The 14,184-nt window shown below is 36.4% G+C and overlaps 2 protein-coding genes across 3 annotated transcripts; one reads left to right on the forward strand and one right to left on the reverse strand.

Annotated features, from left to right (window-relative positions):
• Positions 1-1,414: 1,414 nt before the first annotated feature.
• On the forward strand, positions 1,415-7,554 carry LOC9318199 (ABC transporter C family member 4). Of its 2 annotated transcripts, XR_002332323.1 has the most exons (12): positions 1,415-3,615; positions 3,698-4,018; positions 4,111-4,197; positions 4,275-4,943; positions 5,027-5,191; positions 5,276-5,570; positions 5,661-5,875; positions 5,965-6,270; positions 6,362-6,425; positions 6,520-6,759; positions 6,835-7,056; positions 7,521-7,554. XR_002332323.1 is itself a non-coding variant. In XM_021027032.1 (11 exons), the coding sequence occupies exons 1-11, from the start codon at positions 1,501-1,503 to the stop codon at positions 6,933-6,935; spliced, it is 4,578 nt and encodes a 1,525-aa protein (XP_020882691.1). In that variant the 5' UTR covers positions 1,415-1,500; the 3' UTR covers positions 6,936-7,065. The 2 variants fall into 2 exon arrangements, 1 of the variants encoding a protein (XP_020882691.1); XM_021027032.1 differs by lacking the exon at positions 7,521-7,554 and having other exon boundaries at positions 6,835-7,065.
• Positions 7,555-10,730: 3,176 nt separating this feature from the next.
• Positions 10,731-11,711, reverse strand: LOC9316392 (nuclear transcription factor Y subunit B-5). Its single transcript, XM_021027033.1, has one exon. It carries the CDS (start codon positions 11,364-11,366, stop codon positions 10,890-10,892), a length of 477 nt encoding a protein of 158 aa, XP_020882692.1. The 5' UTR covers positions 11,367-11,711; the 3' UTR covers positions 10,731-10,889.
• Positions 11,712-14,184: the final 2,473 nt, after the last annotated feature.

The following is a 14,184-nucleotide window of genomic DNA, read 5'->3' on the forward strand; positions in this document are numbered from 1 at the left end:
TTAACGACTGATAACGGCATGTCTATTTTGGCCTGGTCAACGAATTTCCATGTCTCAAACGTTAGTCAACGTTTATTTTATGTTTTAAATGGCCACATATGAAGTTGACGTATTGATTGGCCACTTTTTGAAAGTTGGGAGATAAAACGACATTTTTCCCGTTTTACTTTAAATACAGTATGAGAACAGGGAACACTTTTTATATGAGTATTCATCATTCCATGATATAAGTTAAGGGTTCCAATACCTGGTCCAACTGTCTTAATAGACTTTTCTACCTCTCGAGTTAATAATGGGGAGCCTTGACTCTTATTCATCTTTCTTAATCATTTCGAGCAACTCTCAATGCAAGACAAATCTCACTCCACTTTTTGTTTGTTACCTTATTATTATTATTATTAATATTATTATGATATTTCTTCTGCTGATCTTGTCAACAAAATACTAAACTTTTCCTGCGCGGCTGTTTATATATTACAGCTGTTATCAAAGGTTTCGGCGTGTCTCTTGTTTAACTAGACTCAAATTATATACATATATATATATATATATCTTAAACTCGATTTTCTCAACCAAATTAAATTTAGAAGATTCTACTTGTTATAACTCATCAGAGATTCGTAGTATCCTGAGGATTTTCTTTCCAATGAATTTTGTCTTTTCTTTGCCCAAAAAAAAGAAGAATTTATCTTTTCTCAACGCATGTATCTTGTGTAAACTGGTGAAGGCCGTGGATACGTCATCAAAATACTTGTGATCGAAGCATATGAACCTACATCAATAATTTCATTTCCAATAAGTCCTAGTCTAACGGATTCTCTATTAAAGATTGAACAACTTTGAGTTTTAAAATAAACTACTTTCAAGAAAACAAAAATAGCAGGGTACGACAGGATGACCATATATTTTACTGCAAGATGTTAGAACAAGCATAATTCACAACGAAAACTGAATATGTCTCTGTAAAAAATAAAACTGTGAAATTTCTATAATTTTGGTCGATTTTCTTGTTTGTTTAACAAAAAAATAAAATGATGTGGATAACTGACATATATTATGTGGTTAGGTGGGAATATTTTAATTATTGTGATATACATATTCAATTGGTTGTATTGTAGGTGTAGGAAATCAACCAATGTAATCTTCCAGAAATACTAGTAGTATGCTTAAAAAGCTGATTTTCGAATGAGCACAAGGATTATTAGTAAATGTAGAAGATATGATAAACACGTGAATCGCAGAGTTTCAATCATATTATATTCATTAGAAATGTAATGATAAAAAGTGGTGGAGATGAGATAGTCAACTTTTCTTTTTGTTTCTTTTTTGTTGCAACGTCATTGTTGTTACACTAGTCAGACGATTGTGTGATAATCGTTACCTTCTAACGACAGAGGTTCTTTCTTATATTTCCAAGTTCAACCGAACCGATAATTCAGAGGAATTTTCTACTCCTCTCTCTCTCTCTCTCTCTCTTATTTTTTTGTTTGTTCTGGGAAAATGTGGTTGCTTTCGTCTTCTTCTTCTTCTTCATGGCTCTCTGAGCTCTCCTGTTCATCGTCGGCGGTTATAGAACCTACATCATCTTCAGTCCCAGTAGCAATCCAATGGCTCAGATTTCTTTTACTCTCTCCTTGCCCCCAACGTGCTCTCTTCTCCGCCGTTGATTTTATTTTCCTCCTCGTCCTCCTCTGCTTCGCTCTTCTCAAGCTCTTCTTTTCTTCTTCTTCTTCCGATGAAATCAACGGAAACGCTGAGATTAGGAAACCTCTTATCGGAATCCGTGGAAGAACCCCAACCAGAACAACCGCCTGGTTCAAAACGACTGTCGTAGTCACCCTTCTATTGTCGTTTTGCTCTGTCGTGCTCTGCGTTTTGGCCTTCACTGGCAAGCGACGGACTCAGAGACCATGGAACCTCATAGACCCGCTCTTTTGGCTTATTCACGCCGTCACACACGTCGCCGTCGCCGTTCTCGTCCTCCACGAGAAGAGATTCGCTGCTCTAAATCATCCCTTATCTCTACGAATCTACTGGATTTCGAGTTTTGTCCTCACCACTCTCTTCGCCGTCTCTGGGATTTTCCATTTTCTCTCCGACGCCGCCGCCACGAGTCTGATTGCAGAAGACGTCGCTTCATTCTTCTCCTTCCCGTTAACCGCCTTTCTGCTCATCGCCTCCGTCAGAGGAATCACCGGCCTTGTCACAACGGAGACCAACAGTCCTACGAAACCATCCGACGCCGTTTCGGAGGAGGACAACGTCTCTCTCTACGCATCTGCTTCGGCTTTCTCCAAAATGTTCTGGTTATGGATGAATCCTTTACTCAGCAAAGGCTACAAATCTCCATTGACGCTCGAAGAGGTTCCGACGCTCTCTCCGGAGCACAAAGCAGAGAGGCTCGCGCGTCTCTTCGAATCGAGTTGGCCCAAACCGTCGGAGAATTCGAGCCACCCAGTCCGTACGACTCTACTCCGATGTTTCTGGAAGGAGATCCTCTACACGGCGATTCTTGCCATCGTCCGTCTCGGTGTCATGTACGTTGGTCCCGTTCTCATCCAGAGCTTCGTCGATTTCACCTCCGGCAAGAGATCCTCGTCGTGGCAAGGTTATTACCTCGTCCTCATCCTCCTTGTTGCGAAATTCGTCGAGGTCTTGACGACTCATCAGTTCAATTTCGATTCCCAGAAGCTTGGGATGCTTATAAGGTCAACTCTAATCACTGCACTCTACAAGAAAGGTTTAAAGCTCACCGGCTCTGCGCGTCAGAACCACGGCGTTGGGCAAATCGTGAATTACATGGCCGTAGACGCGCAACAGCTCTCTGACATGATGCTTCAGCTCCACGCAATCTGGCTCATGCCTTTGCAAGTCACTGTTGCACTCGTGCTTCTTTACGGAAGCCTAGGCGCGTCTGTTATAACTGCGGTTATTGGGCTGACCGGAGTGTTCGTCTTCATCCTCCTGGGGACTCAGAGAAACAACGGATACCAATTCAGCTTGATGGGGAACCGAGATTCTCGGATGAAGGCCACCAACGAGATGCTCAATTACATGCGAGTCATCAAGTTTCAGGCTTGGGAGAATCATTTTAACAAGAGGATCCTCAAATTTAGGGACATGGAGTTTGGTTGGCTATCCAAGTTTCTCTACTCCATTGCTGCCAACATCATTGTCCTCTGGAGCACGCCAGTGCTTATCTCTGCGCTCACATTCGCCACCGCCCTTGCCTTGGGAGTCAAGCTTGATGCTGGGACTGTGTTCACCACCACAACTATCTTCAAGATCTTGCAAGAACCCATCAGGACGTTTCCTCAATCTATGATATCTCTCTCGCAGGCAATGATCTCTCTAGGGAGACTGGACTCATACATGATGAGCAAAGAGCTGTCCGGAGATGCTGTGGAGAGAGCCCTGGGTTGTGATGGTAGTACTGCCGTAGAGGTCAGAGATGGAAGCTTTAGTTGGGATGATGAGGACAACGAACCTGCTCTCAGTGATATCAACTTTAAGGTTAAAAAAGGGGAACTCACTGCGATAGTTGGAACTGTTGGTTCAGGGAAATCTTCCCTGTTAGCTTCGGTTCTCGGCGAAATGCACAGAATCTCAGGCCAGGTGTGGCTTTTCTCATGTAGCTTAAAGTATCAGAGAACTAACATTCGCAAGATCGATTGATTCAATACTAGTTTATTTGTAGGTGAGGGTTTGTGGGAGCACAGGCTATGTAGCGCAGACATCGTGGATCGAAAACGGGACGGTTCAAGACAACATCTTGTTTGGTCTTCCAATGGTTAGAGAAAAGTACACCAAAGTTCTCAATGTCTGTTGTCTTGATAAAGACCTACAAATGATGGAGTTTGGGGATCAGACTGAGATTGGAGAACGTGGAATCAACCTCAGCGGAGGGCAGAAGCAGCGTATACAGCTCGCACGCGCGGTCTATCAGGAATGCGATGTATACTTGCTGGACGATGTTTTTAGCGCTGTGGATGCTCATACCGGTTCAGATATATTCAAGGTAATAAAAGACCTTAAAACTCTTGATGTATTATTATTATTCACTTTAAAATGATACACTTGTTGATTCTTCTTCTTGTGATGTTTTTGCAGAAATGTGTAAGAGGAGCTCTGAAAGGCAAGACCATATTGCTCGTAACCCATCAAGTGGATTTCTTGCACAACGTCGATTGCATCTTGGTATACTAATGATTCAGACATTTATTTTTTATTAAAATCAAGAAATTGGAACTTGTGCTTACGAGATGGAATTTCAGGTGATGCGGGATGGAAGGATTGTTGAATCAGGAAAATACGATGAATTAGTCAGCTCCGGGTTGGATTTTGGGGAACTCGTGGCTGCACATGAGACATCAATGGAGCTAGTTGAAGCCGGTGCAGACTCTGCAGCAGCAGCAACAATCGCGACATCCCCAAGAACACCAATGTCTCCCCATGCAAGCTCTCCTAGAATGTCAATGGACTCTCCTCACTTAAGTGATCTAAACGATGAACATGTCAAGTCATTTCTCGGTTCTCACGCCGTAGAAGATGGCTCGAAGCTCATCAAAGAAGAAGAAAGGGAAACCGGACAGGTCAGCCTGGGAGTTTACAAACAGTACTGCACTGAGGCCTATGGCTGGTGGGGAATTGTCCTTGTTCTGTTCTTCTCTCTGACGTGGCAGGGTTCTCTAATGGCCAGCGATTACTGGCTTGCGTACGAAACATCTGCCAAAAATGCAATTTCATTTGATGCTTCCGTTTTCATTCTCGTATACGTGATTATTGCACTTGTTTCCATCATTTTGGTGAGTCTCCGGTCATACTACGTCACCCACTTGGGACTCAAGACGGCTCAGATCTTTTTCCGACAGATTCTTAACAGTATCTTACACGCTCCCATGTCATTCTTTGACACCACACCATCGGGAAGAATTCTCAGTCGGGTGAGACAACTTTTCGCCATATTAGTTCGTTTAACTAATTTTAGCAGAGATCTTAAAAGGTTTTTCTCTTTGGAACTTTGCAGGCATCGACTGATCAGACCAATGTCGATATCCTTATTCCGTTTATGCTCGGACTTGTGGCCTCAATGTACACCACTTTGCTTAGCATTTTCATAATTACTTGCCAGTACGCTTGGCCAACTGCATTCTTTGTGATTCCCCTTGGCTGGCTTAACATCTGGTACCGGGTATGTATCTCTTTGATTTCATGTTCTGATTTTTTGTTTGTTTATGTATGATGTTCTAAATGTCACTTTGCTTATGATCTTCAGAACTATTACCTCGCTTCTTCCCGGGAATTAACACGCTTGGACTCGATCACTAAGGCTCCCATCATCCACCATTTCTCAGAGAGTATAGCTGGAGTGATGACAATCCGATCATTCAAGAAGCAGGAGTTGTTTAGGCAAGAAAATGTGAAGCGTGTAAATGCCAATCTCAGGATGGACTTCCACAACAATGGCTCCAACGAATGGCTCGGGTTTCGGCTAGAGCTGATTGGGAGCTGGGTGCTCTGCATCTCGGCTTTGTGTATGGTATTGTTACCCAGCAATGTTATCAGACCTGGTACGGATCACTAAACACTCTTTTCAGTAGTTGATATCATTATTCCCTTGAGGCAATTAGTCATATGGAGTTTCTTTGGGTCTGATGCAGAGAATGTAGGGCTGTCCCTTTCGTATGGACTGTCCCTGAACTCGGTTCTGTTCTTTGCCATATACATGAGCTGCTTTGTCGAGAACAAGATGGTTTCTGTTGAAAGGATCAAACAGTTCACTAATATTCCCTCTGAATCCGAGTGGGAGAGAAAAGAAACCCTTCCACCTTCGAATTGGCCCTTCCATGGCGATGTACATCTCGAAGACCTCAAGGTGAGTCAAAGAAACCAAAACAGCTTCCTGATTAAAACTCACCTTTACTGTTCAAACTTGTGAAGGATGATGTGTGTTGTAAACAACAGGTGCGCTACAGACCAAACACTCCACTTGTGCTCAAAGGAATCACTCTTGACATCAAAGGAGGAGAGAAGGTTGGTGTGGTTGGACGAACGGGAAGCGGGAAATCGACTTTGATCCAAGTCTTGTTCAGGCTCGTAGAACCATCAGGAGGGAAGATTATCATAGACGGGATTGATATAAGCACTCTAGGGCTACATGATCTCAGGTCAAGATTCGGAATCATTCCGCAAGAACCTGTCCTCTTTGAAGGAACCGTGAGAAGCAACATCGACCCAACGGAGCAATACTCCGACGAAGAAATCTGGATGGTGATGATAGAACCTAATTTTGCCTCTTGATCTTATAAGCTAGAACCATTGTTTTTTTACATATAACCAACATCTATTTTTCGTTGCTCAGAGCCTCGAACGATGCCAACTCAAGGATGTTGTTGCTACCAAGCCTGAGAAGCTCGATTCTTTGGGTGAGTATTATTGATATGTATCAATGGAGCTAGTGTGATCCTCTGTAGTTACATTTTCTCAATAATGTTTGAGTTTGATATCTATCATCCACAGTGGTTGATAATGGGGAGAACTGGAGCGTAGGGCAGAGGCAGCTTCTGTGTTTAGGCAGGGTTATGTTAAAACGTAGCAGACTTCTCTTCCTAGACGAAGCAACCGCATCCGTTGATTCCCAAACCGATGCCGTGATTCAGAAGATCATTAGAGAAGACTTCGCGTCTTGCACCATAATCAGCATCGCCCACCGGATTCCTACTGTGATGGACGGCGATCGAGTCCTGGTCATTGATGCTGGTAATTAGAGAAACAAACTTGTCATGTTTTCCTCAATTTTACTGTAATTTGAAAATCATGAATAATTATATACAGGAAAAGCGAAAGAGTTCGATAGCCCCGCTCGTTTGCTGGAGAGACAGTCTCTGTTTGCCGCGCTAGTGCAAGAATACGCTCTCCGATCTGCCGGAATATGAAACTTTTACGCCGGCCGGGACTGAAAATATCTCAAAACCTTCACATGAGAATTGTATTAAGGGAAGGAAAATCTTGTAATCGACTCAAAATGTTTTAGATTAAAACGACATCGTTGTTTCAGTGCAGTAACCCTTGTTTGAAAAATCGTTAGGTACTAGTCGGACGTTCGGTATGGGTCTAGCGATTAATCGGAAAATTGGATTAAAATCGGAGATTAGTTTTAGGGTTATTTAATATATTTATCGCAGTAAACACATAAAACTATATTTTGAGATAACTTTTTATGAGTTTTATTACAAATTTATGATCTTTATTAAACTTTGAACATAAATTATTGTAAAACATCACAAACTCCCAATTTAAATGATTAAAAAATAAAAAAAATTTATACTTACAATATAAAAATAATCGGGATATGTAAAATTAGGCGGAGAGTAATCGGATTAGGCGGGAAGTAATCGAATTAGGCGGAGAGTAATCGGGTAACTGATTTCTTTAGGGGATTAGTCATTAATCGAAGCAGATAAAGTGGGCCTACAGATTAAGCGGAAAGTAATCGGTGTAGACGGGGATTTTTAGAACAGGGGCAGCAACACAATAAATTTTTTAACTCGCTAATTAACTACTTAATCAACCAGTCCAGTAGTTCACCAACACGTGGATTTTAACCCTTTTTTTTAGAATACAATTTTTTAAAATAAATATCAAATAAAATGAAACAAAAAAAAACATCTAATTATCTTATAAAATAGACCAATAGAGTGGGCGAGTATATTTTATGTTATTTAATAACTGGTATCAAAGACTTTTTTTTTTTTGGTGCAACAATTAATATCAAAGATTAAATTTCACTTAAGAGCTTTTTTTTTTATCATTCAAAATTAATTAAAATTCAAAAAAGTCATTCTACTTTTTTTTTTTTGCCAGCCTCAGTCATTCTACTTACGAACTCCTATATACTCCCTCTGTTCTTAGATATTTGATGTTCTAGAGTTTTAGTTTGTTCCACAAAGTTTGATTTTTTAGATTTTTATTTTATTTTTTATTGATTAAAATTAATATATCGTAAACTTCAAGACGTAATGATTAACTGTTTTCTAATACTATTGGTTCAAAGTTATTAAAAAATATTTAGTATAAAAAAGTAATTGACAAATAATTAAACAATTATTGCTTATTAATATATGTGAAAACTCTAAAACATCAATTTTTTAGGAACAGAGAGAGTATAAAATTTTATTTTATTTTTTGGTATAAAGGACTTCTATGTATCTTACCGGAGGAAATTTGGTGGATGCACATGTCTACTATTTCTTGAGTAATTGTTAAAATAATAACTTCAGAATTTGCGTGAAACGGGGATATGCGTGAAATTGGAATCTTTGGTTTCTTGAAGGAATAATTTAGTCGTTTTGAGAATTACTATGTGCCTATAATTGGTCGCTCTTCTTCAAACTTTTTTTCGTACTTACTTAACTTACCAAGAAAACAACTACATTTTATATTATAGTGAAAATAATCCAAGTTACATATAATGTAAACATAACGTAACTAGATCAAGATTGATGAGGTGGATTAATGACATGGATAATCAAATTTTTATTTATTATTTTTAATTAAAAGCGAAATAAAAATTATTAATTAAAAAAAACTAATGAAGGATGTTAATTGTAATTACACAAATGTTCAAAACATATGAATAATTTTTAAAAGATATATGATATTCTAATAATAAACATACTTTTCTATAATATCTGAGTAAATTTTTCTTTATATTATAGTGAAAATAATCCAAGTTACATATAATATAAACATAACGTAACTAGATTAAGTGATGGTATATCGTCTTATGTGTCTTCCAAAACTTTTACAAGAACTCACTTAACACGACGTCACTAATACATTCTTTATTTTTTTTACTAGAAACTTTTACAAGACCTTCCATAATTGGATTAACATGACATCACTACTACAAACAGGGCCGGTCCTGGACTAAAGCTAGTAAAACCCTTGCTTTAGGCGCCCAAACATATATATAGATTGAAAGGGCATCAATTTTTTAAGATAACTAGTAGTGCAGTGGTTGACGCTTTATTAATTGTTCCTCTGGTGTCTAGTTCAAACCTCAAAACTGTCTTTGGTTTTGCTTTGGGCAACAATATCTATTAGGCCGGCCCTGACTACGAACGCCCTCTTTATTTATTTTTTTATTTCTTTTTTGAATGTACACTAATTCACTCTTTAACTCGTCACTAACTAGTTCCTAGCTAACTAACACACGAAAACTTGAGATCAACACCATCATGCGGAATCATCCACCGCAAACCACATCACAAAGGAGATGAAAAGGACCACCAGATACAAACTCAGCTTCGTCTTGACTCCTCGTTGGGAGGATTCATACCCGCTTTTTGGTTCATTATGTTCGAATTAATCTCTGAAAACAATTTCAACTGTGGACCTTCTTAAAGTGCCAACTACTTAATTTTCATCTTCTATTTTGCACAGCCCTAACACACAATTTTTTACCTCCGTGTAAAAGCCTCGGTATGATTAATTGATATATATATATATATACCTTTTAACAAAAAGAATCTGTTGAAGACACATTTTCTTTTTCTATCTCATTAGCCAAAACATTTGGCTCTCTCTAAACAGGCAGCCAGTTAAATCTTAAATAACATGATCTCTTTTTATGCATCATAGTCATGTTTACAACGTCGATACCTTACCTTTATGATTTATTATAGGCCAACATTCACAACATTTATAAGAAAAAAAAACATTAACAACATATTTAAGTTAAGATTCTTTGTTTTTTTTAACTTAAGATTCTATCTCAACTTATACATTTTTTTATTTGGTCAAACTTATCAACAAATACATAAATAACATCTTGGGAGTTTAATGGTCGCCAAATTGAAATTTGGAGTAAAAAGTATAGTGAGTCAGACATGTATAAATGTATAACTTTCTTTATTTGGATGGTCCAGGGATCTTGTGCTAATAAAAATCAATAAAAAAACATGTGAGAACTGGTCTGGATTTATGGACCACTCGCTTATCTAATCTAATTTAGCCAATTTTTATTTCTTAGTACTATATACTGCTTAGAAAGTTAATCACGTCCAAAAGTATAAATCTATATCGACATAAGGTTTAAATATCCATCAGGTTTTAAAGAAAACAATACCGAAGTAGTAAATTTATATCTACATGATATGAGTACGGAATAAATTAATTTGAATAATCTATATGCAAATGCCATAATGATTGCTTTCTAAAAATATATCCAAATACTGAATAGTCGACTAATCTTCACTTTTTGTCGAAAAAATATAATTGATTTAACTGAATAGAATTCCACAAAGTACGAAACTTGATTTCATATAGAGGATTAATTAGTCTAGACTAGAGCATAAGGACATGGTAGTATATATCCTCAATGTCGAAATTAATCTAACAAACTTAATGATATTAGTTGGTTCATCTTCATGATTTGACGGTTTTAAAAGTAAGATGGTAAACAGTTAAAACCGGTTTGGTGGGCTGTGGCAAGACCTGTATCATGATGTTCGAGTGCATTTTGTTTTATACCAGTCGAAAACTAATTAAATCTAAACGAATTGTTTGAAAACATTAATGAAGCAAAAAAAACACACACACATATACATCACTATAAGGGTTCATACTAATAATATACACATCGATCTCCACTTTCTAAATTCAATAATTAGAAATTTATCCGATAGTATATATAAATAAATAAAAATCACGAAAAAAATAACAAAGTCAGGAAGAATTAACACAGATTTAATTTGTTCAGTACCTCAAACCACACACATGTTATAATTATTTATATATGTGGAACAATATATGAAAAGATAGAAGAAGCTGGTTGGAGAAGTAAAAAGATGACATGAGAATTAAGGGAAATCAAACCGATGGAAGAATTAATTATCCGGCGAGGATTTAGGTCCTCCTTTGCCATGATGATGATTAGGTTTCTCACCTTCGAGAACTCGGTAACGATGCAAGTACTTCTTGAGCTGGGTGGCGTAATCATCAAACCCTAGATTTGCCATAGCCCAACAGATATCGTCTCCATTGACGGTCTTTCGCTTCTCCTTGTGACATTTATCGGATGCTTCTCCGGTGACGAAGCTAATGAACTCGGAGACACATTCTTGCATAGTCTCTTTGGCTTCTTTGGAGACCTTTGCGTTTGGTGGGAGAATGTTCTTCATGATCCTTCCTACGTTTGCTATCGGAAGTAGCCTGTCTTGTTCTTTTATCATCATGCTTTCTTCTTGTTGTTGATCCTCCACCACCACTAAGCCATCATGTTGATGTTGATGTTGATGATGAGACGAGCTGCTTGCGAAGTTATAATTCTGGTATCGAGGGATTGGATTTTGGAACGAATCCATCAAATTTTATAATTAAAGCAGAGGATAGATTTCGTTTTTTTTTTTAGGGCAGTATGCAATCTGATATAGATTACAACGATTGACATATACTGAAACTTTCAAACGACAATATGTAATTTGCCAAACTATATATATGGCACACACAAAAAGAAAAAAGAAAAAGAGGAGAGGTTTTTTTACATAATGTGTTTATGTATACATCTGAAAAATATTCGTTTTGACAGAGATCTGTGTAGTTAAATTAGCTTCATATATAAGTAGAAAGACAAGAGAGCTAATTAAGGAGTATCTACGTATGTTTGTTTGGTCAGAGAATGCAGGTGACGTGTCATACCACCAATAAGAGTGGTCTAGGTCACTGGGGAGACAATGTGGCAGGTCGAGCTAATTTCTCTTTTTTTTTTCTTTTTTTTTTTAATCATAATTTTCACTAAATATTTTTTCCTAAATCCTTTTTCGGTTAAGCGTTTTTTAAAAAAAAAATTTATTGAGCTTTTGATTTGTTATATAGTCCTTCCGTTTCTTCTTATTTTATTTGTGGAAAACAAAATATGTGTTCACCAAAATAGTTTGGGGTTGATGTTAGCCTAAAAGGGAAAGGTGGCTTTAGAGTTTTGGTCCTGCTTAAGTCAAATACCGTCTATCTATGGATTGACTCTAGGTAGTCTGGATTCTGGAAACTCCTCTTCTCAACCAAAAATTATTCGACATTTCTCTTTAATTAGTAGTTTAGTACCCTATACAAATTATCTTTTGAAATTTGTTTTCCTTCTATTCACTCTTGGTTACAAACTCAAAACGAATCAACCTCATGTAATTCAGTATTGGTTTAAATGTGCAACGTCTAAACATTATTATTCATAATCCCAAACAAAAAAATAACTGAAATTCAAATTAAACGCCATTAGTATTGTGTAACCATGAAACATTTCTTATTTGATATTTAAGATGACATGAAACGTCATATAAACAGTTTAAACAGATAAGAACTAAGAGTCACTTTAATAAACAATAATATCGAACTTGTGGACCATATAAAAGCACGTCTTGTGGTCTATAATTAGTAGTCTGCTTACCAAAATTGAAGAGCCTATATATAGGTAGTTTGTTACTTCTCTTTAAAGCATTGAAATCAAATTAATCTGTTACACCTCTCTTTTTGTTTTAGAAGAAAATGTTGTCCTCTCTCAGTGTTCATCATGTGAATTTTACAGATAAACGACGACCCTTTATTTCCTCTTACGTGCTTTATCTCTCTTGGGTTTTGTTATTCATATACACTTTGACAAATTTGAGTTTCGATGCAAACTCAGTTAAGATTTAGAACTAGTCACTGACATTTTTTGTTAAGTTTATTAGCTATTTTTTGTTAAGTTTATTAGCTTTCAAATTAAAATAAATTAATAATGACCAAATTTAATCATATTTTTATATGTTCTCTTTCCCATATTATATGATGTTTAAAAGATTTATTTTTTGTTTCATTTTATAACAAGTTTCACAAATTTTATGCAGATTTTAATGTTAATTGCTATTTTAACTCTTTGACGGAAAAGAAGAAGAAGATATTTTGACTCTTTTAAATTTTACAGTTCTTTTTATGATTGGCTGATTTATATATTCAACTAATTATGAACTAATGTTATATTAAAAAATATAGATTTTTGATTCTTCGTAAATTTATTTAAAACATTTTTTATTTAAGAAAAAAGAGAATATTTCATTTTACTTTTCACAACATTTTTGAAATACATTAAGTTTTTTTCTTATCCATCTGGAACTCAATTAGAGATAATATCACTCACTTGAATCAAACTACCATTTAAGGGCTTGATTGGTTCTCCCGCTAGCACCCTTCTAGCGGTTGCTAGCGGTCGGTTGCGGTTGTTAGCGGTTGGTACCAATCATAGAAACCGCTCCGTACCGCTTCAAACCGCTCGAAATCGCTGAATTTCAAAAGCTCTTTCCCGCAAGCGTTTGCGGTTGCGGGCGGTAGCGGTTGGATTTTTTAAAAAAAAAAAAAAAAAATCAAACGTTTACTTATAATTATTATAAAATATATTAATCATATATATATCTTTCATCTTTGTATCACGTTCTCATCAGAAACCCTAATCAATATTCTAAAACCTTATTTTCTTATGTCTTCCACCCAAACTGATGAAAATCAATTTGAATATTTTTTTCTTTCATTATATATTGCTTTTCTTTTTGATTGAATATATGTTTCGATTTGTTTTCTCGAATAGAAAATTACTTGCTTTTTGATTGAATTCAACGTTATTTACAGTTTGTCCCATTACTTGATACAATTTTTGGTGTTAACGACCCAACATAAAGTACTATCTTATTATAAAATTTTTTATTTTTGAATAATTATTTAGTACTTTATTTATGGTTTTAATTATTAAGCATGTTCAATTTTTCTAATATTATCATAATAATATATTGGTGTTTTTATTTCTTTTTTTTTGTAATATTTTTTATTTTTTTTGTCATTTTTTATTTAACTGCTACCGCACCCGCTGGTTTAACAGTCATAAAACTTCCGCAAACGCATCCATTTTCAAACGCTAAACCAGTCGTTCAAAACGCTTGGTAACGCTTGAAACCGCAACCGCCCGCTTCCGCAAACTCCCGCAACCGCAACCGCAACCGCTGCGTTTAAACCAGTCAGACCCTAAATTGTATGAAATTTCAAATAAAAATTAATAATATATTTCTTTTTCTCTTATATGTGACTTTATTTTTTAGACGAAAATAAATTATATCCACAAAACTGTTATTTAATTAGTTAACTAACTATTTATATTTTAAA

The sequence above is a fragment of the Arabidopsis lyrata genome (assembly GCF_000004255.2).
Source record: "Arabidopsis lyrata subsp. lyrata unplaced genomic scaffold ARALYscaffold_4, whole genome shotgun sequence".
Taxonomy (NCBI): Eukaryota; Viridiplantae; Streptophyta; class Magnoliopsida; order Brassicales; family Brassicaceae; genus Arabidopsis; species Arabidopsis lyrata.